The 27,865-nt window shown below is 48.4% G+C and overlaps 1 protein-coding gene across 1 annotated transcript in view; it reads left to right on the top strand.

The window, feature by feature from the left end:
- Positions 1 to 5,599: 5,599 nt before the first annotated feature.
- The window catches only part of plch2a (phospholipase C, eta 2a), a 146,669-nt gene continuing 124,403 nt past the window's right edge, over positions 5,600 to 27,865 (top strand). The window contains exons 1-3 of the mRNA XM_070860735.1: positions 5,600 to 5,726; positions 14,551 to 14,697; positions 25,406 to 25,649. Of these exons, the coding sequence (XP_070716836.1) occupies positions 5,600 to 5,726; positions 14,551 to 14,697; positions 25,406 to 25,649 (518 nt within the window). The remainder of the gene's footprint in view (positions 5,727 to 14,550; positions 14,698 to 25,405; positions 25,650 to 27,865) is intronic.

The raw sequence follows: 27,865 nt of genomic DNA, 5'->3' as shown, positions 1-27,865 counted from the left end.
GGGCAGCAGGGGGCCATTCAGCCAGAGATAGAGGCAGCATGGGGGCCATTCGGACAAGGATAGGGGCAGCAGGGGGCCCATTCAGCCAGAGATAGAGGCAGCAGGGGGCCATTCGGACAGGGATAGGAGCAGCAATGGGGGCCATTCGGACAGGGATAGGGGCAGTAATGGGGGCCCATTCAGCCAGGGATAGGAGCAGCAATGGGGGCCATTCGGACAGGGATAGGGGCAGCAATGGGGGCCATTCGGCCAGGGATAAGGGCAGCAATGGGGGCCATTCGGACAGGGATAGGGGCAGCAATGGGGGCCATTCGGACAGGGATAGGAGCAGCAATGGGGGCCATTCGGCTAGGGATAGGGGCAGCAATGGGGGCCATTCGGACAGGGATAGGAGCAGCAATGGGGGCCCATTCAGCCAGGGATAGGAGCAGCAATGGGGGCCATTCGGCCAGGGATAGGGGCAGCAATGGGGGCCCATTCAGCCAGGGATAGGAGCAGCAATGGGGGCCCATTCAGCCAGGGATAGGAGCAGCAATGGGGGCCATTCGGCCAGGGATAGGGGCAGCAATGGGGGCCCATTCAGCCAGGGATAGGAGCAGCAATGGGGGCCCATTCAGCCAGGGATAGGAGCAGCAATGGGGGCCCATTCAGCCAGGGATAGGAGCAGCAATGGGGGCCCATTCAGCCAGGGATAGGAGCAGCAATGGGGGCCCATTCAGCCAGGGATAGGAGCAGCAATGGGGGCCCATTCAGCCAGGGATAGGAGCAGCAATGGGGGCCATTCGGCCAGGGATAGGGGCAGCAATGGGGGCCATTCGGACAGGGATAGGGGCAGCAATGGGGGCCATTCGGACAGGGATAGGGGCAGCAATGGGGGCCATTCGGACAGGGATAGGGGCAGCAATGGGGGCCATTCGGACAGGGATAGGGGCAGTAATGGGGGCCATTCGGACAGGGATAGGGGCAGCAATGGGGGCCATTCGGCCAGGGATAGGAGCAGCAATGGGGGCCATTCGGCCAGGGATAGGGGCAGCAATGGGGGCCATTCGGCCAGGGATAGGAGCAGCAATGGGGGCCATTCGGCCAGGGATAGGGGCAGCAATGGGGGCCATTCGGCCAGGGATAGGGGCGGTCGTGGCGGGGCCATTTGCGAGCCGTGGGCTGGGACGGGGAGTTTCAGCAGCAAAACACTCCCAGGGCAGATACAGCACGGATACAAAAGCAAAATACTGGATTCTGGAATAAAAACAGAAAATGCTGGAAATCTCAGCGGGTCGGCACGGGAAAAATCAGCACGGGTTGGCTACAGGGTGAAGCTGTACAATTACACGTTACCCTGGAAACCTAAATGCTTGGGCATGTGCAGAATGGGGCCTCGGTTTGCGGCGCTAACAATTAGCTCCACCCACAGAAGCGAAGGTCTTTCCGCACGGCGCCAAATTCAACCAGAAAAATGGCGAACCTTCCGATTTTTTAATTTTGCTGATACTTCGGCTTAAAAAACCGGCCGTTAATCTTAAATAGTGCCATAATGAGGCAAGGTGGAATTTTGGGCGCAGAGTAGAGCTCTCTCTACGCTGCCTCAGCAATGCTCTAAACTGAGGGCAAGGCCTATAGTGCAGGATAACAGGAAGGTTACAAGGAGTTGGAGGGAAGACACTAAGTTAGGAAGTCATGGTTAGGTGACATTATTTTAAGCTTTAAAGCCTGTAGATTGTTGAAGGATGGGAGAAGTGAGGAGTTTGCAGTGTGGAGGTCCTGAGGGAGAATGAGTAGGAAATGGTGCTATTAGGCTTGGCTTCAACGCAGTGAGTGTACGAGGAGGATGAAGAGCAGTGCCGAAAGTGTATCTGGATCTAGAAAGGAAATCCCAGAGCAGCTCTGCTCACGAGAAACAAAGACTTGGATTATATAGCACCTTTCATGATCACCAGGCATCTCAAAACACTTTACAGCCAGTGAAGTACTGTTTGACGTGTCGTCACTGTTGTAATGTGGCAGCCAATTTGGGAGTCTCATGTCTGGCATGCGAACAATGTGGCCTGACCAACGGAGCTGATCAAATGTGGTCAGTGCTTCGATGCTGGGGATGTTGGCCTGGTCGAGGACGCCTCGAGAACGTGCATTTATACAACAACAACTTGCATTTACATAGTGCCTTTTACAACCTCCGGATGTCCCAAGGTGCTTCACAGCCACTGAAGTAACTTTTCTGAGATGTAGTCATTGTTGTAATGTAGGAAATACAGCAGGCATTTTGTGTACAGCAAGATCCCACAATCAGCAGTGAGATAAATGACCAGATAATATATTTTTTTTAGTGATGATGGTTGAAGGATAAATATCGACCAGGGCACCGGGGAGAACTCTCCTGCTCTTTGAATAGTGCCGTGGGATCTTTTACGCCCACCTGAGAGGGCAGATGTAACCTTGGTTTCGTGACTCAGCCGAAAGATGGCAACTCCGACAGTGCAGCACTCCCTCAGCACTGTATTGGAGTGTCAGCCTGGATTTTGTGCTCACGTCTCTGGAGTGAGGTTTAGGTCTAACTGGTGTGGTAGACGTTAACTGCTGTTGATAATATTTAAGATGATTGGCAAAAAGGACCAGGGGGGAGAAGAGGAGAAATTGTTATTACACAGCGAGTTGTTATGATCGGGAACGCCCTGCCTGAAAGGGCGGTGGAAGCAGATTCAATATAACTTTCAAAAGGGAATTGGATAAATACTTGAAAAGGAAACATTTGCAGGGCTATGGGGAAAGGGCAGGGAGTGGGACTGATTGGATCGCTCTGTCAAAGAGCCGGCACAGGCAGGATGGGCCGAATGGCCTCCTTCTGTGCTGTATTATTCTATGGGGAGGGAAGTTGGCATGTTGTAAATTACCAGCTCCAGATAACCAGACTCAAATTGACTGGCTTTCTTTCTCTCTTTGTTTAATACTTTTGACACTTTGAGGCATGAAGTGTGAAGACACAAGATAGTGTTATCTATCGTGTTACTGGTGCCTATTCTGGGGGGGGGGGGTTGGGCCGGGGGAGGGGGACGGGGGCAGGGGGAGCGTGCACTCACCACTCCTTCACCTGTGGGCGGAGACAGAGAGGAAGCTCCCTCTACACTGTCCCCATCAAACACTCCCAGGGCGGGTACAGCACGGGTTAGATACAGAGTAAAGCTCCCTCTACACTGTCCCCATCAAACACTCCCAGGGCAGGTACAGCACGGGGTTAGATACAGAGTAAAGCTCCCTCTACACTGTCCCATCAAACACTCCCAGGGCAGGTACAGCACAGGTTAGATACAGAGTAAAGCTCCCTCTACACTGTCCCATCAAACACTCCCAGGGCAGGTACAGCACAGGTTAGATACAGAGTAAAGCTCCCTCTACACTGTCCCATCAAACACTCCCAGGGCAGGTACAGCACAGGTTGGATACAGAGTAAAGCTCCCTCTACACTGTCCCATCAAACACTCCCAGGGCAGGTACAGCACAGGTTGGATACAGAGTAAAGCTCCCTCTACACCGTCCCATCAAACACTCCAAGGGCAGGTACAGCACGGGTTAGATACAGAGTAAAGCTCCCTCTACACCGTCCCATCAAACACTCCCAGGGCGGGTACAGCACGGGTTAGATACAGAGTAAAGCTCCCTCTACACCGTCCCATCAAACACTCCCAGGGCGGGTACAGCACGGGTTAGATACAGAGTAAAGCTCCCTCTACACCGTCCCATCAAACACTCCCAGGGCAGGTACAGCACGGGTTAGATACAGAGTAAAGCTCCCTCTACACTGTCCCATCAAACACTCCCAGGGCAGGTACAGGGGGTTAGATACAGAGTAAAGCTCCCTCTACACTGTCCCATCAAACACTCCCAGGGCAGGTACAGCATGGGTTAGATACAGAGTAAAGCTCCCTCTACACCGTCCCATCAAACACTCCCAGGGCAGGTACAGCACGGGTTAGATACAGAGTAAAGCTCCCTCTACACCGTCCCATCAAACACTCCCAGGGCAGGTACAGCACGGGTAGCTCTGGGCCTCTGTTGAAGGGCTACCTGGCTTTGGGATGTGACACCGAGCTGGGATTGAGCGCTGATTCGCTCTTTCAGTGGAGCACCATTAGCGCACTCGGTTATCACAGCTTCCCTGCAGGGAATGGGGGAAAGAATTCCTGGTGGGGGAGGGTATTGTTCTCGGGTATTGATATACAGCTTTATTAAGGGGTGTCTTTAAAGAGTATTATTATAGAATATTGTTATAGGGCAATAGTGTAGTTTTTGTTGTCGGGTTAGTTGTAAGATGTTGATATAGGTAATGATAGGATATCACTGCAGGTTATTGTTATAGGTTTTTTTGTAGGGTAGTATTATAAGATTGTTATCGGGTATTCTGTGCATGGATCCATATGCGGCCATAAGCAATTGATCGTAGCAGCTGGTGAGTCGGGGATTGTAAAGGCGGCACAGTTTTATCCTGGCATCAAAGTGATTGCAATCCGATCTCTGTGTTGCCCGATGCCCAGAGTGGGCAGGTAACAGGTAGTGAATCCCTTGAGTCTGAAATATTAAACAGCAGCTACTCCAAGCATGGCCAAGGGCTTGGAAGCTGCATTGAGGAGCGGGGCTGGGGCGTGGTGTGGGGGGGGGGGGGGGGAAATGGCTGCGTCTGTTCCTGTAACTGTGTCCTGTGAGGATTAGACGAGAGATGACCTGTGTGTGCCTCTTGTTAACTGTGTATTAATGACTGAGAGAAAGGGATAGAGCCCGAATCCTGGGATTCTGTCCATTGACACTGCAGCATGTCGATGTGCTGGGGGAAGCTCTGGCTGCTCTGGTGCTGTGCACTTTATGGGAGGGGAGATGGCTTTGATTGAAAATGGTACTTGGTGGGGTAGGGGTCTTGGGGGGCGGTGGGAGGGAGAGGGAGAATAATCCCAGCTGTTTCCTAACTGACGGATAGGGCCAAACTGCAGCAGCATATAAAGCTTCGCCTGTGTGCGAGCTGCCAGATTTGGATTACAGGCTGAAGCCGATTTGGACAGTGTCCCGGTGGTTAGTGTCTGTGTCGTCAGCACCAGTCACAGAGGACAGCTCCTGTGATCTGAGGGACCCCAGACACACACACATCCGCAACACGTCCAGCCCAGCTCTGCTTTCATTCAGCGACGAGGCTTTTTAAACCGCACGACGGAGCCAGCGAGATCCCTCTCTGTCGGTCAGCCGGGAAGCTCACGCGGAAGGATTGTCCTCTGGGTTATTTTTGTTGGCGGGGGGGGTGGGGGGGCTGTTGGTGCATTGGGGGAGAGAGGGGTCGAAAGATTTCCGAGGAGGTTTTTCCTATCTGGGATTGAACGGTCGGCCACGAGCACGGATCGAGAACGCGGTGACAGAGGGACGGAGGACGCAATGGGCTGGCGTTCCTAACGGGCAGCTTCCGCACGAGGCACTTCCGGATCGCAGGGAATCCGGGCCGGCATTATGGTGAATACTGCGTAAGGCCGGGAACGCTGGGAAGCCAACGTTTGCTGATTGTGCATCCGATCCGCTCCGTGAAATCTCGGGCGAGGGACAAAGGGGAAAAGCGCGGAGCGTGGGGGCGATGAGTTTCACCAAGTCCTCTCGCCCGGCAGCTCGGCATCAATTCTCCGTTAGCCGTCTCGCTGAGGATTTCTTCTGGATTGGGGGCAGCATCGTGACGCTGGCCAGCAGCCGATTGGGACACTTCGGTAGGTCGGTCGGGGAGTCACTCGCTCGCTCATGTGTTCGTATTTAAAGGAGAAAGAAAGACTTGCATTTGTATAGCGCCTTTCACAACCTTAGGCCATACCCAAAGCGCTTTACAGCCAATGAAGTACTTTTGGATTGTAGTCACTGTTGTAATGTGGGAAACAGGGCAGCCAATTTGCGCACAGCAAGCTCCCACAAACAGCAATGTGATAATAGTCAGATAATCTGTTTCAGTGATGTTGGTTGAGGGCTAAAAATTGTCCCAGGACACCGGGGAGAACTCCTCTGCTCTTCTTTGAAATGTTGCCCTGGAATCTTCTACGTCCACCTGAGAGAGCAGACGGGCCTCGGTTTAACGGTTTACCTGAAAGACAGCACCTCCGGCAGTACAGCACTCCTTCAGTACTGCACTGGGAATGCCAGCCTAGATTCACATTTCTGGAGTAAATCAGAGTTAGCTGAGGCCAAGGTTGGATTTAAAAGTTTGGGAACAAGTAAATAAATGAATCCTGCCCAGGACACCTGTGTCCGGTGGGAGAGGGAGGCATTTCCATTAACCCATTGATATCTTTCCTTGGTCATTTCCCACTTTGGAGAAAGCGCCTCTGTGAGGAGTTAAATTGAACGCTGGTATGGTTCTTGATTTACCCCAGCTCAATGTAATGCCAAATCCCTTTCATGTGAAGCAACAAACAGATTTAGGAGATAAGCCGGCAAGACACTCAATGGCCCCAAGTGAATCATTTAATTGCACAGGCAATAGTTTAATCCTGCCGATAATGGTTGTTGTAATCAGTCTGACCAGCTTCCGAGGCTGTTAGTATCTTAGTCCAAAGAAAAATAGATAACGCGACAAATGTTACCCTTGCTCTCGCTCTCGCTCTGTATGTGTGTGTGTGTGTGTGTCTGTGTCTGTCTGTGTCTGTGTGTGTGTGTGTGTGTGAGAGTGTGTGTGCGTGTGTGTCTCTTTCACTGTCTCTGTCTCCCTCTTACTCTGCCTCCATTGCTCTCGTTCCCTCTCTGACTTTGTCTCTCTCTCTCTCTCATATATATGTGTGTGTGTCTATATATATATATATATTATTTATTATATATTTTATATATATATATATATATAATGTGTGTGTGTCTCTCTCTCTCTCTCTGTCGCACTCTGTCTCTCTCTCGCCATTGGCTCCCTGTTCCTCAATACACCAAATTCAAAATCCTTCTCCTCATTTATAATTCTCTCCGTGGCCTCTTCTCTTTCTTTCTATTTCTCTCTCTCAGTCCCTCTCAAACTATTTTTCTCCCTCCGTCTATCCATTTTTCTCTCTCTGTCTCTATCCTTCTCCCCGTGTCTCTCACTCTTTAATTTTCTCTCACTACCTTTCTTGCGTGAGGTTTAGCCTAAACCTCCCCCCCACAGTCTTGTCTTCCTTCTGGTGTTTCTCTACATCAAGGAGCCCAACGAATTGCTGCAGACTGGGGGGAGGAGGAGAAAATGTAGACAGAACAAAGAAAGAATTATATTGATATAGCGCCTTTCACAACCTCAGGATGTCCCAAAGCGCTTCGCAGATAATGAAGCACTTTTGAAGTGTAGTCATTGTTGTAATATAGGATACGCAGCAGCCAATTTGCTCACAGCAAGCTCCCACACACAGCAATGAGATAAACTAATTGAAATGTATAAAATTCTTAGAGGGCTTGACAGGGTAGATGTTAAGAGGCTGTTTCCCCTGGCTGGGGAGTTTAGAACTAGAGATCATAGTCTCAGGATAAGAGGTCAGCTATTTAGGACTGAGATGTGAACTTTCTTCACTCAGAGGGTGGGGAATCTTTGGAATTCTCTACCCCAGAGAGCTATGGAGGCTCAGTCATTGAGTATATTCAAGACAGAGATCGCTAGATTTTTGGGCACTAAGGGAATCAAGGGATATGGGGCTAGGACGGGGAAGTGGAGTTAATGTAGAAGTTGAAGCATAATCTAATTGAATGGTGGAGCAGGCTCGAGGGGCCGTATGGCCTATTCCTATTTTTTATGGTTTTATGTTCTGTTTTCAGTGAGGTTGGTTGAGGGATAAATATTGGTCTCGGACACCGGGGAAAACTCCCTTGTTTTTCTTTGAATAGTGCCATGGGATCGTTGGCGTCCATCTGGCAGTGCAGCACTCCCTCAGTACTGTACTGAAGCGTCAGCCTGGATTATGTGCTCAAGCCTCCTGAGTGGGACTTGAACCCACAGCCTGCGTGCTATCACTGAGCCGCAGTGACTGGCCTCCAGCACCTCTCTAACCACTTTATGGTAGGATATTGCTGCGAGTGGTTGGGTTAATTCCACACCACCCACCACCATCCCTCAACATTTTAAGTGCTCAACATTTGCTTCATGTCTCACGTAGAAATAGATAGAATTTATAGCACAGGATCGGGCCATTCAGCCCAACGGGTCTGTGCCCTCCAACATGAATGAGTCGATGGTCTGCTGTTCCGGGGCACTGTATAGATGCTTGAATGCCCCGTGCAATTTTCACTATTGTGTTCCTCATGATGGGCAGTCACCGTGCTGGTACATAATCGCCCTTGTCCTCACTGACCACCCCCCACCCCACCCGTTGAGCCATCCTCCAATTCATCAAATTCAAATTGCTCATCCTCTTTTACAAATCCCTCCACAGCCTCCCTCCTCCAACCTCTGCCACCTCCTCCAGCCCAGAGTCCTTCCCCAGTGCTCTTCGGTCGCTCGCCTCTGACCTCCTGTGCATCTCTCCCTCTCTCCGTCTTCCGCTTCTGCCCCCATCTCCCCGAGCTCCCTACCGACACCCCTTCTTCATCCCTCTCTTCCCGGCTTCGAAAAGCTCTTCAGAACCTGCCTCTTTAACTGCTTCCAATAATCTTACCGAACTCTTCCACGACTGCATAGTGTCTGTGTGACATCGTAACATCCCATCTGCTACCGAGACCCTCACTCGCGCTTTTGTTGCTTCCAGAGTTGACTACTCCAACGCTCCCCTGGCCGGCCTCCCACCATAAACTTGATCATCCAAAACTCGGCAGCCGTACCCTAACTAACACCAAGTCCCGCTCACCCATCATCCCTGTGCTCGCTGACCTACATTGGCTCCCGGTCCGGCAACACCTCGATTTTAAAATTCTCATCCTTGTGTTCAAATCCCTCCATGTCCTCCCCCTCCCTATCTTTGTAACCTCCTCCAGCCCCACAACCCTCCGAGATCTCTGTGTCTTGCTCTTTGAAAGAGTTAATTATGGAGTTCAATGACTGAACACAATCCCAGCCCCCCTTCAAATAAAACATTGAACGCAGATAATGTCCAGGCATAGAATCCCACTTTAATGAGCTCATAATGTTAATTATTAACATACCTGAACACTGAGTTGCTCGAATTTAATTTGAGAGCGATTTGTACCAACAGAATTCAGTCTTTAATTATTTACTTGCTGTTGGCTAAGCTGAACAACATTAAGCATCGATGAACATGGGTATAAACTGCAGAAACTGTGTGCGTGCATGCTTGTGTGGGCATGCATGTGCTTCCGTGAGTGAGTGAGTGTGGATTGTGTGTGTGTGTGTGTGTGTGTGTGTTTATGAGTGTGTGTGTGTGGATTGTGGATTGTGTGTGTGAGTGTGGAGTGTTTGTGTGTGTGTGGATTGAGTGTGATTGTGTGTGTGTGTGTGTGTGTGTGTGTGTGTGGGGCGTGTGAGTGTGTGTGGGATTGTTTGTGTGTTGTGTATTGTGTGTGTGTGTTATGTATGATTGTGTGTGTGTATATTGTGTATTGTATGTGTATGAGTGTGTGTGTATTGTGTGTGTATGAGTGTGTGTGTGGATTATGTGTATGAGTGTGTGTGTGTGTGTGTGTTGTGTATTGTATGTGGATTGTGTGTATGAGTGTGTGTGTATGTTGTGTATTGTGTGTGTGTGTGTGTGTGTATTTTGTGTGTGTATGAGTGTGTGTGTGGATTGTGTGTGCGTGTATATTGTGTGTGGATGAGTGTGTGTATATTGTGTATTGTGTGTGTGTGTGTGTGGATTGTGTATTGTGTGTGTATGAGTGTGTGTGTGTGGATTGTGTATGAGTGTGTGTATGAATGTGTGTGTGTGTGTATTGTGAGTGTATGAGTGTGTGTGTATATTGTATGAGTGTGTGTGTGTATGAGTGTGTGTGTGTGTGTGTGTGTATTGTGGGTGTATGAGTGTGTGTGTGTGGATTGTGAGTGTGTGTGTGTATTGTGGGTGTATGAGTGTGTGAGAGAGTTGCACAGCGGGATCTGCCATCAGCTGCCTGAAATTCAACATCTCCCTCTGCTCATTGCAGTAAGTGACGTGGGGAAGAGGTTGGGCTGGTTTAATAAAGTGTGATCACAGGTGAAAGATCCCCATTCCGCCAACAATGCAGATGGCTTTACGCATTGTGGAGATTTCTTCTGAGCACCTATCCTCCGTTTTCCGCAGTCCCTTCCTTGCTGTCTCCTTGGTAACACACACTTTTGGAAAAGAACAATCGTTTCACTGCTATCTCTCCCTATGTAATATCCAATATATTGCTTGTGTTGCTATAAGAATGCACTAGGGTTGCTGCATCCTGTCTCCCGATTCAATCAGCAATCTGTCGCAGTTACTTAAAAGCAGAACAAGAGAAACTGGATTAAACCATCGGTCCCTGTGAAACACAATGTAAAATTGCCCGTGTATAACACTGTGGACGTACTTACAGTGAAGCTGTGCTCTCAGCTCCAACAGATGTCTCTGACAGGGTCTGTGCTCTGAGCAGACTGAACGTGCCGATCTGTGTTGGATAGCCGAGCCTGATTAGTGCGTCAGTGGCCTTCTCCCATAATACAGTACTTTCCTGCGTAAAACCCTGTGACCAGAAATGTAGATCCCTCTCCTGAAACCCAATTCAGGTACAACTGCCTCGTCTTATTTTACTAATTCCAGCTGTTACTGATGCATACAGATGTTACACACCCAGATGTTACACACACACTCACACATACAGGCTTTTTACAGACACACTCACACTCACACACGTCAGATGTAACACACACAATGACACATTCAGATGTTGCACATGCAGGCATTATACACACACTGATATTAAACGCACACACTTCAGATGTTACACAGATTCAGACATTACACACACAGAAATTACACACACAGATGTTCTTCCGATGTTGCACACACACTCACAGACATTACTCATACACACAGACAAATATTATAATACATACTGACAGCATAGAGACACACATTACAAACATAAATTCACACACAGATATTACGAACATTACTCATACATAGACACACACGCACACATATACAGAGAGACACACATACACACACACACACACACACACCTTCTCTTAGGCGGTCCCTCGTATCGAGGATGGCTTGCTTCCATGCCAAAAAGGGATGAGTTCACAGGTGTTTCAATGAAGGACCTAATATTCCAGATCCAGAACTGCATATTGAAGGGTGGAAGATATCTGTGTGTGGATTTTTTTAACGTGGGGTGGCCGTTGCACACCAGCCACCACACGGGCTTGACAGAGCTAGGTCTTGGTCCAGTGACAAGGATTAACCAAGACGACTGGAGACCAGCTCTGCTGCATGGACCTAGTGCGCGCACATATCGCAGTGTGGGCTGACCCGTGCTGCCCCTGGGCCCTCGCCTCTTCTGGGCCTTGAACTTGCGCCTCTCCTTGGGCCCCGATCACGTCCCTCTACAATCTCTCGCCGCTCCTTCGCCCTGACCTCGCCGCTCCTGCTGTGCCTGCCCACGCTCCAATCAGCGACCTGGATTTTGGTGACGTCCAATCCAGTCGCCCTCTTCACAACCGTCGCCCTCCCGGACCGACTTGTGCTGTACCTTGCCGTGGTACGCCACCACGCTGTCCAGGGGCCGCCGCTCGCCGCTCCTTTTATGACCCCGACCTGCCGCTGATGGTCACACATACATATAGACACACACACACACACACACACACATACACATATACCATATACAGAGACACACACACACACATACATATAGACACACACACACACACACACACACATACACATATACCATATACAGAGACACACACACACATACACCATATACAGAGACACACACACACACATACATATAGACACACACACACACATATACCATATACAGAGACACACACACACATACATATAGACACACACACACACATACATATAGACACACACACACACACACACATATATCATATACAGCGACACACACACACACACATATACAGAGACACACACACACAGATACACACACACACACATACAGCTGGGCTGCCGGTCAATTCCACTGCTGCAGGTGGCATGCCAAACCATTCTGGTGCCCCCGGACTCCATACCAGCCGGGAGCGTTCCCTGATATATCCACAGCCGGGAACGTTCCCTGATATATCCACAGCCGGGAACGTTCCCTGATATATCCACAGCCGGGAACGTTCCCTGATATATCCACAGCTGGGAGCGTTCCCTGATATATCCACAGCTGGGAGTGTTCCCTGATATATCCACAGCTGGGAGTGTTCCCTGATATATCCACAGCTGGGAGCGTTCCCTGATATATCCACAGCTGGGAGTGTTCCCTGATATATCCACAGCTGGGAGCGTTCCCTGATATATCCACAGCTGGGAGTGTTCCCTGATATATCCACAGCTGGGAGCGTTCCCTGATATATGCACAGCGGGGAGCGTTCTCTGATATATCCACAGCTGGGAGCGTTCCCTGATATATGCACAGCCGGGAGCGTTCCCTGATATATCCACAGCCGGGAGCGTTCCCTGATATATGCACAGCCGGGAGCGTTCCCCAATATATCCACAGCTGGGAGCGTTCCCCGATATATCCACAGCTGGGAGCGTTCCCTGATATATCCACAGCTGGGAGCATTCCCCGATATATCCACAGCTGGGAGCATTCCCTGATATATCCAGCCGCCCCCTCATCTCCAACAAAGACATGCTTGAGTTCAAATATTTTTCAAATGAGTAATTTTTCAACGTTGTTGCTGATACTACGGGTGTAATGATGTAATATGAACATGTACCCTTTACATCAGCAAGTGTCAAACAACAACTTGCATTTATAAAGCACCGTTAACCCAGTAAAACATCCCAAGGCATTTCACAGGAGCGTAAATCAGACAGAATTTGACACCGAGCCACATTTGGACAAAAGAGGTAGGTGGTGGTTGGGCTGCCTTCCCAAACCGCTGCAGTGTGTGTGGTGAAGGTGCTCCCACAGTGCTGGTTGCGTAGGGGTGTTCCAGGATATTGGACCAGCCGGTCTGTGGGACCCTCACAGTTTAGTCCAGGAGTCCTGGCAGCTGCTTCTCTGCTAGGCCCAGCGGGGCCTGCACAGGGTACTCTTCCGCTCCCAGTTGAGGTCCTCTCTACTGAGGAAAGGGACAGGAATTGACCCCATGGGGATCAAATGGGCCTTCTGACGCCACAAGGCTGAAAGGAAGATTTTCAGGCCTTGCTGTTTGACCTGATCCAGCCAGCACAGAATCAAGCACAGACCGCAGAGGGGAACCACTGCAGACACACGGGGCTCCCTCTATCCTCCGGGGGAACTTTAACAAGTAGATCCATTCAGACAGCAAGTCACTCCACCCAGAGCTTAACTCAATGGGAAACTGTGCAATAAAGACTTCAATAAAATGATCATCAATAATTAATGATATAGTTGATCGGCCAATAAATCGAGGACAAGCCAAGAGGCCTGTAGGCCGCAGGTTGTTTGTAATGCACTGGACGATTTTCAATTCTTGAGGAAACAGCTGGATTATCACTTCAGCTAAAATGCCAGTCTATCCTCTACGGGAAATTTGCAGCTTTTACCCCTATTTGTTTTATGCCCCTTTTCTTTGCCCGCTCAGCCCCATGGGAGCCCTCCCAATGCCCCCCCTCCCCTCACTCAATTCCCCCCCCACCCCTTGGGCACCCAGACCCCACCCCAGTCTCTCCTTGCTCCAAGCAGCTGCCATTGGGAACTGAATGGAGTGACCTTGGACCCCACGCCCTCTCTTCTCCCTCACACAGGTGTCACTTTACGTCAAATTCTGCAGTACGGAAACAAGCCATTTGGCCCATTAGGTTCATGCTGGATTTATTTTATGGCTTTGTTAACCTGCGTCAACTTTTAACTTAACTTGTCCGGACAGGATTTGCCGCCCGATTTAACGTCCCAACGACTTCGATAGTCAATTGATCGCATCTGTCTCCCACTGGGCGAGATTGGTTAAAATGAGCCAGCCATTCAATCCTGTCCCTCTCATTTTATTTTGGCATAGTCTTCATCAGCGCAAAAATTTGGGAAACCCAAGTGTCAAGATGCTAAGTTTAATTTCATCGGTGTTAAATGGTGGAACTCTATTCCAATGATCTTTTTTACTGGCAGGAGGGTCTGTAACCAGACGGCACAGGTTTAAGAGAATTGGCAAAAGAACCAGAAGGGGAGATGAAGAGAATTCTTTATTACACAGTGATTTGTTGCGATCAGGAACGCACTGCCTGAAAGGGTGGTAGAGTTCAATTTGAAACAGGAATTGGATAAATATGTGAAAAGGAAATATTTGCAGGAAAGAGCAGGGAGGGAGTGGGACTGATCGGATCGCTCTTTCAAAGAGCCGGCACAGGCACGATGGGCCGAATGGCCTCCTTCGGTGCTGTATCATTCCAGGTGGCATTTGGTCAGGGGGCTGTTTGGAGCCCAACAGGGTTAGGCTGATGCCCCATGCACTGATGTTCTCTTCTCTTGTCCCTCTTCTGTCTGCAGTGGAACGATGTATGAGCCTGATGCAGTCCGGGACCCAGATGGTGAAGCTGAGGGGAAGCTCCAAGGGCCTGGTCCGCTTCTACTACCTGGACGAACACAGGACCTGTGTCAGGTGGCGGCCGTCCAGGAAAAACGAGAAAGCCAAAAGTAAGTGAGGACATTGTTGCACGGGCTCCAGTTAAAGAAAGAATTTGTATTTATATAGCGCCTGTCACATCCTCAGAGCGTCCCAACACGAATTCACAGCTGACTAATTACTTTTGAAGTATAGTCACTTATTATTCTGACAATCACGGCAGTCTATGTGCACACAGCAAGATCCCACAAACCGCACTTGGTTAGATGACCAATCACAAAGAATGGAGTACTGGGACCATAAACCCAGCATGAATTTTGGAGAGAGTGTCAGTGAAAGTCCCAAGGGCACTTTTTTGGGATGGGGGGAGGGGGTTGGGGGGGGGAGCAAATGATGTTGAAACAACGGTCTGAAGATGCTTGCTATGAGTTTATACATTTCATAGGATCCTGCTAGTCAGCTGGCCCAGACTCTGTAATTACAGGATTAATTATTCATAGACAGAAATTACAGAGGTGCAAGTGCTTTGCCATCAGGTGGGATTTTATAATTTATGAAGCCAGCAATGTTTTGCGATGTAAAAGGACCTTCGGGTTCAAAGTGGGAAAAATCCATTGTAAAAAAATAAAACGAGAGGTGATGAAGCTTCAGCTTGCAGTTGTTTCATTGGCCATGGGGTATCTGGAGTCCCAGCATTCTCGGCATGTGGGCGTCGCTGGCAAGGCTGCTTTTATGGGCCAGCCCTGGATGCCATGAGGTGATGGCGGGCCTTCTCCGTGAACCGCTCCCGTCTGGCCACTCCCACAGTGCTGTTAGGGATGGAGTTCCAAAATATTGATCCAGCGGCGATGAAGGAATGGCGATTATGTGTCCAAGTCAGGGTGGCCTTTGTCTTTAGGGGGAGCCTTGGAGGTGATGGTGTTTCCATACTGCTCCCACTCTTGATGGTAGAGGTTGTGGGTTTTCGATGTGCTGTCATAGTAAGCTTGGCGAGTTACTGCAGGGCATCCTGTACATAGAATGTATAGTACAGCAACAGGCCATTCCCACAGACAGCAATGTGATCAATGACCAGATAATCTCGTTTCATGGTGTTTATTGAGGGATAAATATTGGCCCAGGACACCGGGGGATGAGTGGAGGGTGGGGCCGAGAACACCCCTGTTCTTCTTCAAAATAGCGCCGTGGAATCTTTTATGTTCACTTGAGAGAGCAGACGGGGCCTCGGTTTAACGTCTCATCTGAAGACGGCACCTCTGAAAGTGCAGCACTCCCTCAGTACTGCACTGGAGCCTCAGCCTGGATTATGTGCTCAAGTCTCTGGAGTGGGACTTGAACCCACGACCTTCTGACTCAGAGGCGAGAGAGGGACACACTTAGCCATGGCTAACATTTACATGTGTGGAGAATCAGGAAATTCAATAAAAAAACAAATACAAAGGGAGGGAAGAGGAACCAGAAAGATGCTTGCAGCAGCCAAAAATATAAATTCATGAGCTGTCGCTCCAGAAAGGATTTGAAGGAAGGATTGCAATACAGTGTTTAATTTGTTTGTTTTAAAGTGCCCACCAGAAGGTCGACTGTCAATTTACTCACTGTTACTTTGTTAGCAGATGCAGTAACTACTCCGTGTAATCATTCTGCAGAACCATAATCTAGGGTTTATCCTTCAGCAGATTTAGCAAAAAAGCCTGGTTATCACATCTGGGAGGTGCTCCAAATGTGCCATTAAATAATGCGCCGAGAAAATTGAAAATTACATAACGGCCGATGGGAACAGCATCTCTCTCTGTCAGCGTTGCAACCCAGACCAAAAACATCAGCAACAAATTGCATTTATATAGCGCCTATACCATAGTGAAACATCCTGAGGCACTTCACAGGAGCGATTATTAAACAAAATTTGACACCGAATCACATAAGGAGGTATTCGGGCAGATGGTCAAAAGCTTAGTCAAAGAGGTAGGTTTTAAGTAACGTCTTAAAGGAGATCAGAGAGAGGTAGAGAGACGGATGGGATTAGGGAGGGAATTCCAGAGCTTAGGGCCCAGGCTGCTGAAGGCACAGCCACCAATGGTGGAGCCATTAAAATCGGGGATACGCAAGAGGCCAGAATCGGAAGGATTGGAGGAGCTCAGAGATGGTTGTGAGGTTGGAGGAGGTTACAGGGAGAGAGCGTGTGGTGAGGCCGCGGAGAGATTGGAAAACATGAGGATGAGAATTTTGAAATCGCGGCGTTGCCGGGCTGGGAGCCAATGTCGGTCAGCGAGCACAGGGGTGATGGGTGAACGGGACTTGGTGCGAGTTAGGATACGAACAAGGTGAGTTTTATAGTGTGTGTGCATGGAGTGGGGGGGGAGGGGGGAGGGATGCAGGAGGGAGGCACAGCCAGAATATTGGACAGAGTGTAGACGACAAGGTAGTGGCCAGACATCTGCCTCTTCAGGCTGGCCCTTCCCTTGTCCAGCTGGCACTGTTGGTCACAACTCAGGAGCAGCCATTAGATGAGGAAATCAAGATTTGAAACTAGGAGATTGAAATCCAACTTGTAACCAGTAATCTTCAACCTTTAAAGGCCTACGCTATCGAACCCCTCTGTTTGATAGGGTAGACATAGAGAAGATGTTTCCATTTGTAAGGGATTCAAAAACTAGGGGACATAAATATAAGATAATCACTGATAAATCCAATAAGCAATTCAGGAGAAACTTCTTTAGTCAGAGAGTGGTGAGAATGTGGAACTTGCTGCCACAGGGAGCAGGTGAGGTGAATAGCACAGATTCATTTAAGGGGAGGCTAGATAAGCACATGGAGAAAGGAATAGAAGGATAGGGTGGTAGGGTGAGATGAAGAGGAATGGAAGGAGGCTCGTGTGGAGCATAAACACCGGTGTAGACCTGTTGGGCCGAATGGCCTGTTTCCGTGCGATAGACTCGATGTAACCCCTTCAAGGCTGTGGGTAATTTGCGAGCCACTTTTAAAAATTGAGGGCAGGTGAACCCAGAAGAGGAAGGTGTGCCCTTTAATACCATTAAGAAGAGACAGAACACAGCAACCCGTGTCATTAATGTACCATCGTCAGTGGTGGTCTTATCTTGGTGAATGCCAATGACCACCCTCTGGACACTCAGTTGGGTTAAACACTGGCCCTTCCGATTCTAGAACCTGGGTTCACATCTGACCCAGCTTTACAGGGATGGTAGCAAAGTGGTTATGTTACTGGGCTTGCAATCCAGAGGTCTGGACTGGCAATCCTCGGAATTCAAGTTCCCCCAATGGCAAATTGAGAATTTGAATCCAATTTTAAAATCTTGAAATGAAAAGGTGGTATCAGAAAACGTGACCATGAAGCTGTCAGATTGTCGCAAGGACTGAACTGGTTCACTGAAGTAATTTAGGGAAGGAAACTTGCTGCCCTTACCCAGTCTGGGCCTATATGTGACTCCATTCTCACACCAGTGTTGGTTGTCTCTTAATCGCCTTAAGTGGCCGAGCGAGGTAGTCAATTGTGGCAACTAGAGGATGGCCAATAAATGCCAGCCTTGCCAGGGATGCCCACATCCTGAGAATGAATAATTAAAAAATCTCAAATTGGCTGAAAATCTCTTTTTGCTGATCGTGAACATAAGAACATAAGAAATAGGAACAGGAGTAGGCCATATGGCCCCTCGAGCCTGCTCCACCATTCAATAAGATCATGGTTGATCCGATCACGGACTCAGCTCCACTTCCCCACCCGCTCCCCATAACCCCTTATCTCCTTATCGCTCAAGACACTGTCTATTTCTGTCTTAAATTTATTCAATGTCCCGGCTTCCACAGTTCTCTGAGGCAGCGAATTCCACAGATTTACAACCCTCTGAGAGAAGAAATTTCTCCCTCATCTCAGTTTTAAATGGGCGACCCCTTATTCTAAGATCATGCTCTTTAGTCCTAGTCTCCTCATCAGTGGAAACATCCTCTCTGCATCCACCTTGTGAAGCCCCCTCATAATCTTATACGTTTCGATAAGATCATCTCTCATTCTTCTGAAGCGCTGTGTGTTTTGTGGAGGTTTAACTCTCTTAGCTTATGAATCGTAGGTGTGGAAAATCGAAATGTCACGTCATAAGGAGAAAGTGTTTCCACGGGCAGGAGAGTCGGTAACCAGAGGACACAGATTTAGAATAATTAGCAAAAAATCCGGGGGTGGAGAATTATTTTTTTTACACATCGGGTTGTTATGATCGGGAACGCACGGCCTGAAAGGGTGGTGGAAGCAGATTCAGCAGTAACTTTCAAAAGGGGATTGGATAAATACTTAAAAATGTGCAGAGCTATGGGGAAAGAGTAGGGAAGTGGGACTAATTGGATAGCTTTTTCAGAGAGCTGTCACAGGCACAATGGGCCTTCTGTGAAAGCTTTCCTCTGCACTGGAGGGAGAGCTTCATTCTGTTATTGGGGAGGAGCGCAGGAGAGATTTAATGATCTGGATGCACTTGATGCTGAGACCGAGGGAAACAAGTCAGCGGATTCTCTCCATAATTTCCACCTCTTATCGTGATGAATGTAAAATTATAGAAAATAAATGAATTTTAAAAAGAAAGGATGTCCCAACACAATCTAATTTCTTTCAAAACTTTTCCCAGCTCCCAGCCCTCATTCCTTCATAGGTTGGCGGTGTACACTCCGACTGTGGTCTGCTCCACCACCTTACCTAGGCTGTGATGCTGTCTGACTTTAATTAGGAGGAAACAGAAGAGTCAGCAAGCTCTGGGAATGTGAAAGAAGTTAATAGAAGTGGAGGGGCTGCGTTGATGTTTCTCGGAAGGGCTTTGTAATTAAATATCCTGCTTACCCGTCAACTGTTTAAAGTAGCAACTTAATTTCTGATCAGCGTTTTGTTATGTAGCCAAGAGCACAGCTATTCCCTTGGCACAGATATTGATCCTGATGATAAAGATAATGATTCGCCATTAAACACCTACTGAGCAAACTAGCTATATCCTCTAATTTAGAATCATTTATCTCCCTCCTCTGGCTTTCTGAGTATTCTCCCACTCGATGTCTCCCCCGGGACATGAAAAATAGGAGTAGGCCATTCGGCCCCTCGAGCCTTCTCCGTCATTCAATAAGATCATGGCTGATCTTCTACCTCAACTCAATCGCCTACCTGAACTCCACTTTCCCGCCCTGTTCCCACATCCCTTTTACTTTATTCATCCTCAGGATGTGGGCGTCGCTGGCAAGGCTGGCATTTATTGCCCATCCCCAGATTTGGGGATGGGCCTTCTTCCTGAACCGCTGCAGTCCATGTGGTATTATGTCTAATGGTTTGATACAACTGAGCTGGCTTGCTAGGCCCCTTCAAAGCCAACCATGTTGGTGTGGGACATATCGGCGAGACTGGGTAAGGATGGCCCATTCCCTTCCCTGCAGGTCATTAGTGAACCGGTTGGATTTGTACAACGATCCAATGTCTGCATGGCCACTTTTACCGATTACCATCTTTTTATTTCCAGTATTTTTAAACTGCATTCAAATTCTGAAGCTGCCATGGTGGGATTTGAACTCTCACTCTCTGGATTCTGAATCCAGGTCCCTGGATTACTAGAACAGTAACATAACCACGACACAGCCATACCCACGCACTACCTCCTGACCCGATGCCTCACACCACTGTCGGGGCTGCTCCTGAGCCCATTAATTGGAGGTGACTCAACCTTTCAACTTTGTTACTTTGTCCCTGCTCAACAGAGAAGCAATTGGGCACCTCTTGAAGCACCTTCTCTCCATTGGCCACGACTAAGGTCAGGAACTAATAAGCAACTCGGACATATACAGCATTGTAGCTTCTCTCCGGCACCCTGCCATGCTACCTGGATTGGTCCGATGGCTTCAGGTGTCCTCTGTATTCCAATTTGTCGCTGAAGTACTGGTGAGTCCCAAGGGAGGACATAGAAACATAGAAAAGAGGGGCAGTAGTAGGCCATTCGGCCCTTCAAGCCTGCATTGCCATTCACTATCATGGCTGATCCTCTATCACAACACCATATTCCTGCTTTCTCCCCATATCCCTTGATGCCTTTTGTGTCTAGAAATCTTATCTCCTTCTTAAATATATTCAGTGACTTGGCCTCCACAGCCTTCTGTGGTAGAGAATTCCACAGGTTCACCACCCTCTGTGAAGAAATTTCTCCTCATCTCGGTCCTAAATTTCCTACCCCGTATCCTGAGACTGTGACCCCTTGTTCTAGACTTCCCAGCCAGGGGAAACATCCTCCCGCATCCAATCTATCCAACCCCGTCAGAAGTTTATACATTTCAATGAGATCCCCTCTCATTCTTCTAAACTCTAGTGAATACAGGCCTAGTCGACCAAATCTCTCCTCAGAAGACAGTCCTGCCATCCCAGGGATAAGTCTGGTGAACCTTCGCTGCACTCCCTCTATGGCAAGTATATCCTTTCTTAGGTAAGAAGACCAAAACTGCACACAATATTCCAGGTTTGGTCTCACTAAGGCTCTGTATAACTGTAGTAAGATATCCTTGCTCCTGTACTGAAATCCTCTCGCAATGAAGGCCAACATACCATTTGCCTTCCTAACTGCTTGCTGCACCTGCATGTTTGCTTTCAATGACTGGTGTACAAGGACACCCTTTGTACATCGACATTTTCAAAGCTAGCACCATTTAAATAATACTTTGTCTTTATGTTTTTCCTACCAAAGTGTATAACTTCACATTTATCCACATTACACTGCATCTGCCATGTGTTTGCCCACTCACTCAACCTATCTAAATCACCTTGCAGCATCTTTGCATCCTCCTCACATCTCACAATCCCATTCCTAGTTTTGTGTCGTCAGCAAACTTGGAAATATTACATTTGGTTCTCTCATCCAAATCATTTATCCAAATATATGTATATTGTGAATAACTGGGGTCCAAGCAATGATCTCTCTGGTACCCCACTAGTCACTGCCAGCCACCCCGAAAAAGACCCGTTTATTCCTACTCTCTGTTTCCTGTCAGTTAACCAATTTTCAATCCATGCCAGTATATTACCCCCAATCTTATGTGCCTTAATTTTGCACATTAGCCTCTTATGTGGGACTTTATCAAAGGCCTTCTGAAAATCCAAATACACTACATCCACTGGTTCTCCCTTATCTATTCTATCAGTTACATCCTCAAAAAACTCCAGTAGGTTTGTTGAACACGATTTTCCTTTCATAAATCCATGTTGGAGAAAGGACAATCTATAACGAGGAAATTCAATTATGTGGAGAAACCGGAGAAGCTCGGCTTGTTCTCCTTAGTGCAGAGAAGGTTAAGGGAAGATTTAAAAGAGGTGTTAAAAATGATCGCGTAGGTAGGGAGAAATTGTTTCCACTGGCAGGAGGGTCAGTAACCAGAGCGCACAGATTCAGGGTAATTGGCCAAAGAACCAAAGGGGCGATGAGAATTCTTCTTACGCAGCGAGTTGTTATGATGTGAAGCAGTCAAGAAAGACAAACTGAAGTGGATGGGTCCTTGATACAGTGGAGGGATTGACAGACGGTCAGAAACAGAAGAACATGCAAAACCTGGGGGAGGACTTTTAATGGGAAGAAAGGAGAAAAGCTTAAACAATAGGAATAGTGCAAAGCGGAAAAGACCCAGCTTGGTGGAATTACATGGACAATTATACAAACATGGAAAGCAAACTCGAGCAGAAATTGAGACAAGTAGCCAGCCGTGTGTCCATCCCACCCATCGCCCACTCCCTCTACCTTTTTCCCTCTCTTTCTTCCCCTCTCTCCCCCTCCCCTTCCTCATTTCCGTCTCCCACTACTCTTTTCTTCAGCCTTCTTCTCCCCCCTCACCCCTTCCTTCTCCCCTTCCTTCTCCCCTTCCTTCTCCCCCCTCACCCCTTCCTTCTCCCCCCTCACCCCTTCCTTCTCCCCCCTCACCCCTTCCTTCTCCCCCTCACCCCTTCCTTCTCCCCCTCACCCCTTCCTTCTCCCCTTCCTTCTCCCCTTCCTTCTCCCCTTCCCCCACTTTCCTCAGCCTCTGCCACAGTGGGTTGTAGTTGTTCCCAGCATGACATCACCCCGGCAGGGCTGCATCGTCAGGCTCATTCCAATTAAGCGCGAATGCGTTCAGTTGACAACTCTCCAAGGTCGCTCTGCTAATTGGCTCTCGGTCTTTGAATGTGGTGTCATTCGTTGTAGAGCTGGGAATGGATTGGCAATGAGAACAACACCGGACAACACTGTACTTCACGGTCCTTGAATAATGGCATAATTACAAACATATTAGCATGGAATTATACTAGTAGTCACCAAGCTGCAGTGTAGTTGCGTGTAATAATAAAGGAAACCTCCTTGTTTCTGTCAGGCTGTAATCAGTAACAATTATTTGCAGCATGTTGGAAGAGCTATAAAAAAAAGAACAATTCCATGTACTAGCGAGGGGATTAACAAATGATTAATGCCGGATTTATGCAACTATTTCTTTGGAATGTCATTGCCCGTCAAGGGACCAATGTTGCTAAATATTCAGCAGTCGTGGTGGGGCAGTGAGAGAAAGAAGCAGTGTGGGTCTCGGGTAGGCCAGTGAGACTTGAGGAGTCGAGAATGAGACACAAACCTCTTGAGGAGACACCTCACCATCTCCTTGTTTGGCCACCAGAAGTGATTCAATAGTAACTTTTAAAAGGGGGATTGGATATCTTGTTGAAAAGGAACATTTTTCAGAGCAATGGGGGAACGAAGGGGGGGGGGGGGGTGCGGGGGGGGTGGCGGGGGGGAATGGAACTAATTGGACAGCTCTTTCAAAGAGCCGGCACCAGCACGATGGGCCGAATGGCCTCCTCCTGTGCTGTGTGATTCTGTATGATACCTCAGCCCAAATATGGACGGGCGCATTATGATTACGTGCAGACAACAAGAATATCTCGTCTGGTATATTTCCCATTGTTTGCACCTTGGCAATGCTGGACGATTGTCGCTCGGATTCAGAGTTGCCACGGGGATGGTGGGATGCAGGGTGTGGGGAATTAAAAAGGAATGGGCCGGGAAGCTGGTCGACTCTATGGGGAGAAAATGATTGCGCCTCTTCAGCCAGTGAATGGACAGCAGGTCACGTGATACGGTGCCAAGCTTCAGAAGCCTCCCGCACCGCTCTCCGATCCTGTGTACCCCCGCCCCCCCAACCCTGCGGCAATCTCCAGGCAGAGGCCGGGGAAAGAAAGATTTGCATTTATATAATGTCTTTCACAACTTCAGGTCGTCCCAAAGTGCTTTGCAGCCAATGAAGTAGTAGTCACAGATGTAATGTGGAAAACATGGCTGCCAATTTGCGCACAGCAAGATCCCACAAACAGTGATATGATAATGACCAGATAATCTGTTTTAGTGATTTTGGTTGAGAGATAAGTATTGACCAGGGCACCGGGGAGAACTCCCCTTCTCTTCTTCGAAATAGTGCCGTGGAATCTTTTGCGTTCATCTAAGAGAGCAGACGGGGCCTCAGTTTAACGCCTCATCTGAAAGACGGCACCTCCGACAGCACAGCACTCCCACAGCACTGCTCGAGGAGTACCAGCCTAGGTTATGCACTCAAGTCTCTGGAGTGGGACTCGAACCCACAACTTCTGACTCAGAGGTGAGAGTGCTACCCACTGAGCCACGGCTGACCCAGCCTAAAAAATGTGAGTGATCTTGACCGGGGTCAAAGGGCATCCTTGTGGTCGACAGAACTCCGGCCTTGTGGAAAATGTGCCAGGATTCCCCCAACATTGAGCCTGCTGTTTTTTGGCAGGTAAACATAAGAATTAGGAGCAGGAGTAGGCCATACGGCCCCTCGAGCCTGCTCCACCATCAATAAGATCATGGCAGGTCTTCGACCTCAACTCCACTTTCCCACCGATCACCATATCGCTTAATTCCTCTGGAGCCCAAAAATCGATCTATCCCCATTTCAGGTGGATTAGTTTCTGCTCATCGAGTCTAGGACGTTAGAGTTAGGAAGTTGAATACATTCTCTATAAGCACCTTCAAGTGAGCCACATGCAGGGTAAAGCTCCTTTCTCCTGCCCTGAAATTGCACTTTAACTAGAGTCTCAGCCCCAGGTCTATTTCGGAGTGAGACGTCAAACAGTGCCGAGTGATGTGCAATTTTATCGTGGACTCAGGAAAGGCAGAGGCTCCTCAGCAGTCGGTGCTGGAGTTAGAGCAGGATCCCAGAGGCCAGTGTTCTAACCCCTGCGCCGTCCAGTTACCATGGCGATAAGATCTGATTATAGATAGCTCTTTAATGTTTGAAGTGAAAGACAAAAAAGGTGGAAATGGGAGCAGCTGTGGCACAGGATGTAATGGAGTGTTCAAATCCCTCCACGGCCTCGCCCTTTCCCTATCTCTGTGACCTCCTCCAGCCCTACAACCCCCTGAGATCTCTGCCTTCCTCCAATTCTGGCCTCTTGCTCTTCCCCGATTGACATCGCCCACCATTGGCGGCCGTGCCTTCAGCTCCCAGGTGTTTATCCCTTGACCAACATCAATAAAACAGATTATCTGGCCATTATTACATTGCTGTTTGTGGATCTTGCTGAGCGCAAATTGGCTGCCATGTTTCCCCACATTACAACAGTGACCACACTTCGAAAGTACTTCAATGGCTGTGAAGCGCCTTGGGGCATCCTGAGGTGGTGAAAGACGCTATATAAAAATGCAAGTCCTTTCTGTTTAGAATATGATGATGTTGTGGGTCTGTGTCTTCCATTTACAAAATGCCATGTCTTCTCTCTGTGCTCAGTTTCAATAGATGCCATTCGAGAAGTGTGTGAGGGAAAGCAGTCAGAGATCTTCCAGCGTTACCCAGACGGGACCTTCGACCCAAATTGCTGCTTCAGCATTTATTATGGGGATCACATGGAATCTCTTGACCTGGTTTCGTCGAACGGTGAGGAGGCCCGGACATGGATTACAGGACTCAAATACTTAATGGCAGGGATCAGTGATGAAGACAGCCTGTCCAAACGACAGAGGACCCGCGACCAATATCCTTTCCGGCTACGACTTGTGGTCTTCCGCACGGTTACAGTTTCCGCTTTTTCTTTGAATACGTTAAAAAGAAATTGCTTTAGAAAATGTCCTTGGCTTTTGACGAGACCATGGGAGAGGCTAAGGGTTGCCAACTCTGGCTGGAAGGGATTCCGGGTGGTTTGGTCACATGATTTTGCATCTCCAACCTCTCTGCTTCCACGCTCCTGCCATTGGTCACCTGACACATCTGTCCTTGCGTTCAGCTCCTTCCCACAACCAATTGCAAAGAAAGCAAACTCTTTGTTATCCCGATTCGATAATCCGTGACTGACTGTCAAAGAGTCCTTGTCCCCTATTTCCAATATTTTGGTAATTAATCAACAAAAACGTTCAAATAAAAATAGACAATTTTTTTTTATGATCCAATTATTTTTCTTCCGGGTTTTGCTCACAGCAGTGACCTGGAGATTCATCTTTAATTCCCGGAGAATCCCGGACAATCCTGCAGGGTTGGTGACCCGACTACCAGGTCTCTCAAACCAATCCCAAGCCTCCTGGTCAAGTGGCTCAGAGCTTGGGGTGCTGTTATTTAGGTGTTCTTTGCCTTAAACCTCACCCTGGCCAGGCCGCTAGTCACCTCATTTACACTGGCCTTTTTATCAGTATTAGGGCACTTGGGGAAGGAAAAGATGAGGGGGCGCTATTATTGTCCCACATAATGACATTTCGAAAGCAACAATCCCCAAACTCTGTGGGCTATACAGGTGCAATACAGTTAAATCCATGTTTCTGTTTGTTTATATTTATTACATGCTGTGCATACAAAGTGATTTGGTGTTCTCATTTAGGATTTAATCAGCAGTCAGGGAGCAATGTTGAAAACAAAGCTTGCCAAGCCTTAAGTCAATAGATTGCAAATAGGGCAAGGCAGCGGAGAAAAAAATACAAGTGAAAATTGAATCTGGGTCACCCAAGGTTCGTAAGATGGGGAGCACCTTGTAATTCAGATTCCCGGGAATGGAATTTCCTCTCCAGGAGCTGGAGTTTGCTGGGTGGAAACCCTTATCACAAATTAAAACGAATAGGGTGAGACATCGTGGGTAGCTGGTGACCGATTTGCAATAAGTGTACCGTAGCTCCAAGTTCTTGCCTTCCGGTGCTGGACAGGCAAAGCTGTTCCCTCAGCTTTACAGTAACCCTGACAGTCATAGAATGATACAGCATGGACAGAGGCCATTCAGCCCATCGTGCCTGTGCCGGCACTTTGAAAGGAGCTCTCCAGTTAGTCCCGCTCCCCTGCTGGTGGGCGACTTAGATTGGGTTAAATATAGGCTGGCCAACTCTCCTTGGCCGTGCTCCTGGAGGTTTGATCACGTGACCCCCCCCAACCGCCCCGCCTCCCCAGGCTACCACCATTGGTCGCCCGACACACCCAATCCCACGGCCAATCAGAAAGCTAACAGACCCGATTGTATGATTCTTGACTTCTCAGTCAAACAGCCTTTCTTCCCCCTCTCCAATAAACTGGTAAAACACAAGAGTCGCCAACATCTGGGTGGTCGTATTCATCACATGACCTCCCACTGCCCCGCCCAGGCAAAATTTATTTTTCCCCACCGTTGCCAATATTTTTAGATCAATAATCTAAAGGGTTCAAAGAAAATGGAAACAAAACCCCATATAATTTATTTTTTGCCCCAATGATTTTCCTCTTGGATTTTTCCTCACAGTGCCCTAAAAATGAATGTTGAATTCCTGGCGACTCCAGGAGAATCCTAGAGGGTTGACGACAAGAATTCAGTTGTATCCCCTCTCGTCTCTAAATGGTCCGATTGATACTGCTTTGCCTAGCTCTTTTTTGAGCTTTACGGTGGCTCGGACTCTGAGCAGCTTGTGTTTAATGCTGAAGACTCCTGCGTGTCTCATTGCCAGTACCAATATCTCTTTCTCCCCCCCTTTATAGAGCAGAGGTTTCCTCCTCACCAGAGCAGCCATCGTGCTTCATAGCCTGTTGGCAGCTGTGTCACCATGTTAATGTCACCCTCATTACTATTAATGGTTCTACGGCAGGAAGATAAAAAAACCCAGCACAGCAGCCCATCTGATCACAACACACTCTTACTGCTGACTGAAGCTGAGAAAGGTTTTGTGCCCGTTAATGGATAGTCTGAGCAGAGTGCTGAAAACAACACAAATTGAAGTTGCTGACCTGCTGACGGCTTGCAGCTGC

Source organism: Pristiophorus japonicus, chromosome 18, assembly GCF_044704955.1.
Source record: "Pristiophorus japonicus isolate sPriJap1 chromosome 18, sPriJap1.hap1, whole genome shotgun sequence".
In the NCBI taxonomy this organism is placed as follows: Eukaryota; Metazoa; Chordata; class Chondrichthyes; family Pristiophoridae; genus Pristiophorus; species Pristiophorus japonicus.
Note: the sequence above shows the minus strand (reverse complement) of the source record. Positions and strands in the feature narration are given on the sequence as shown.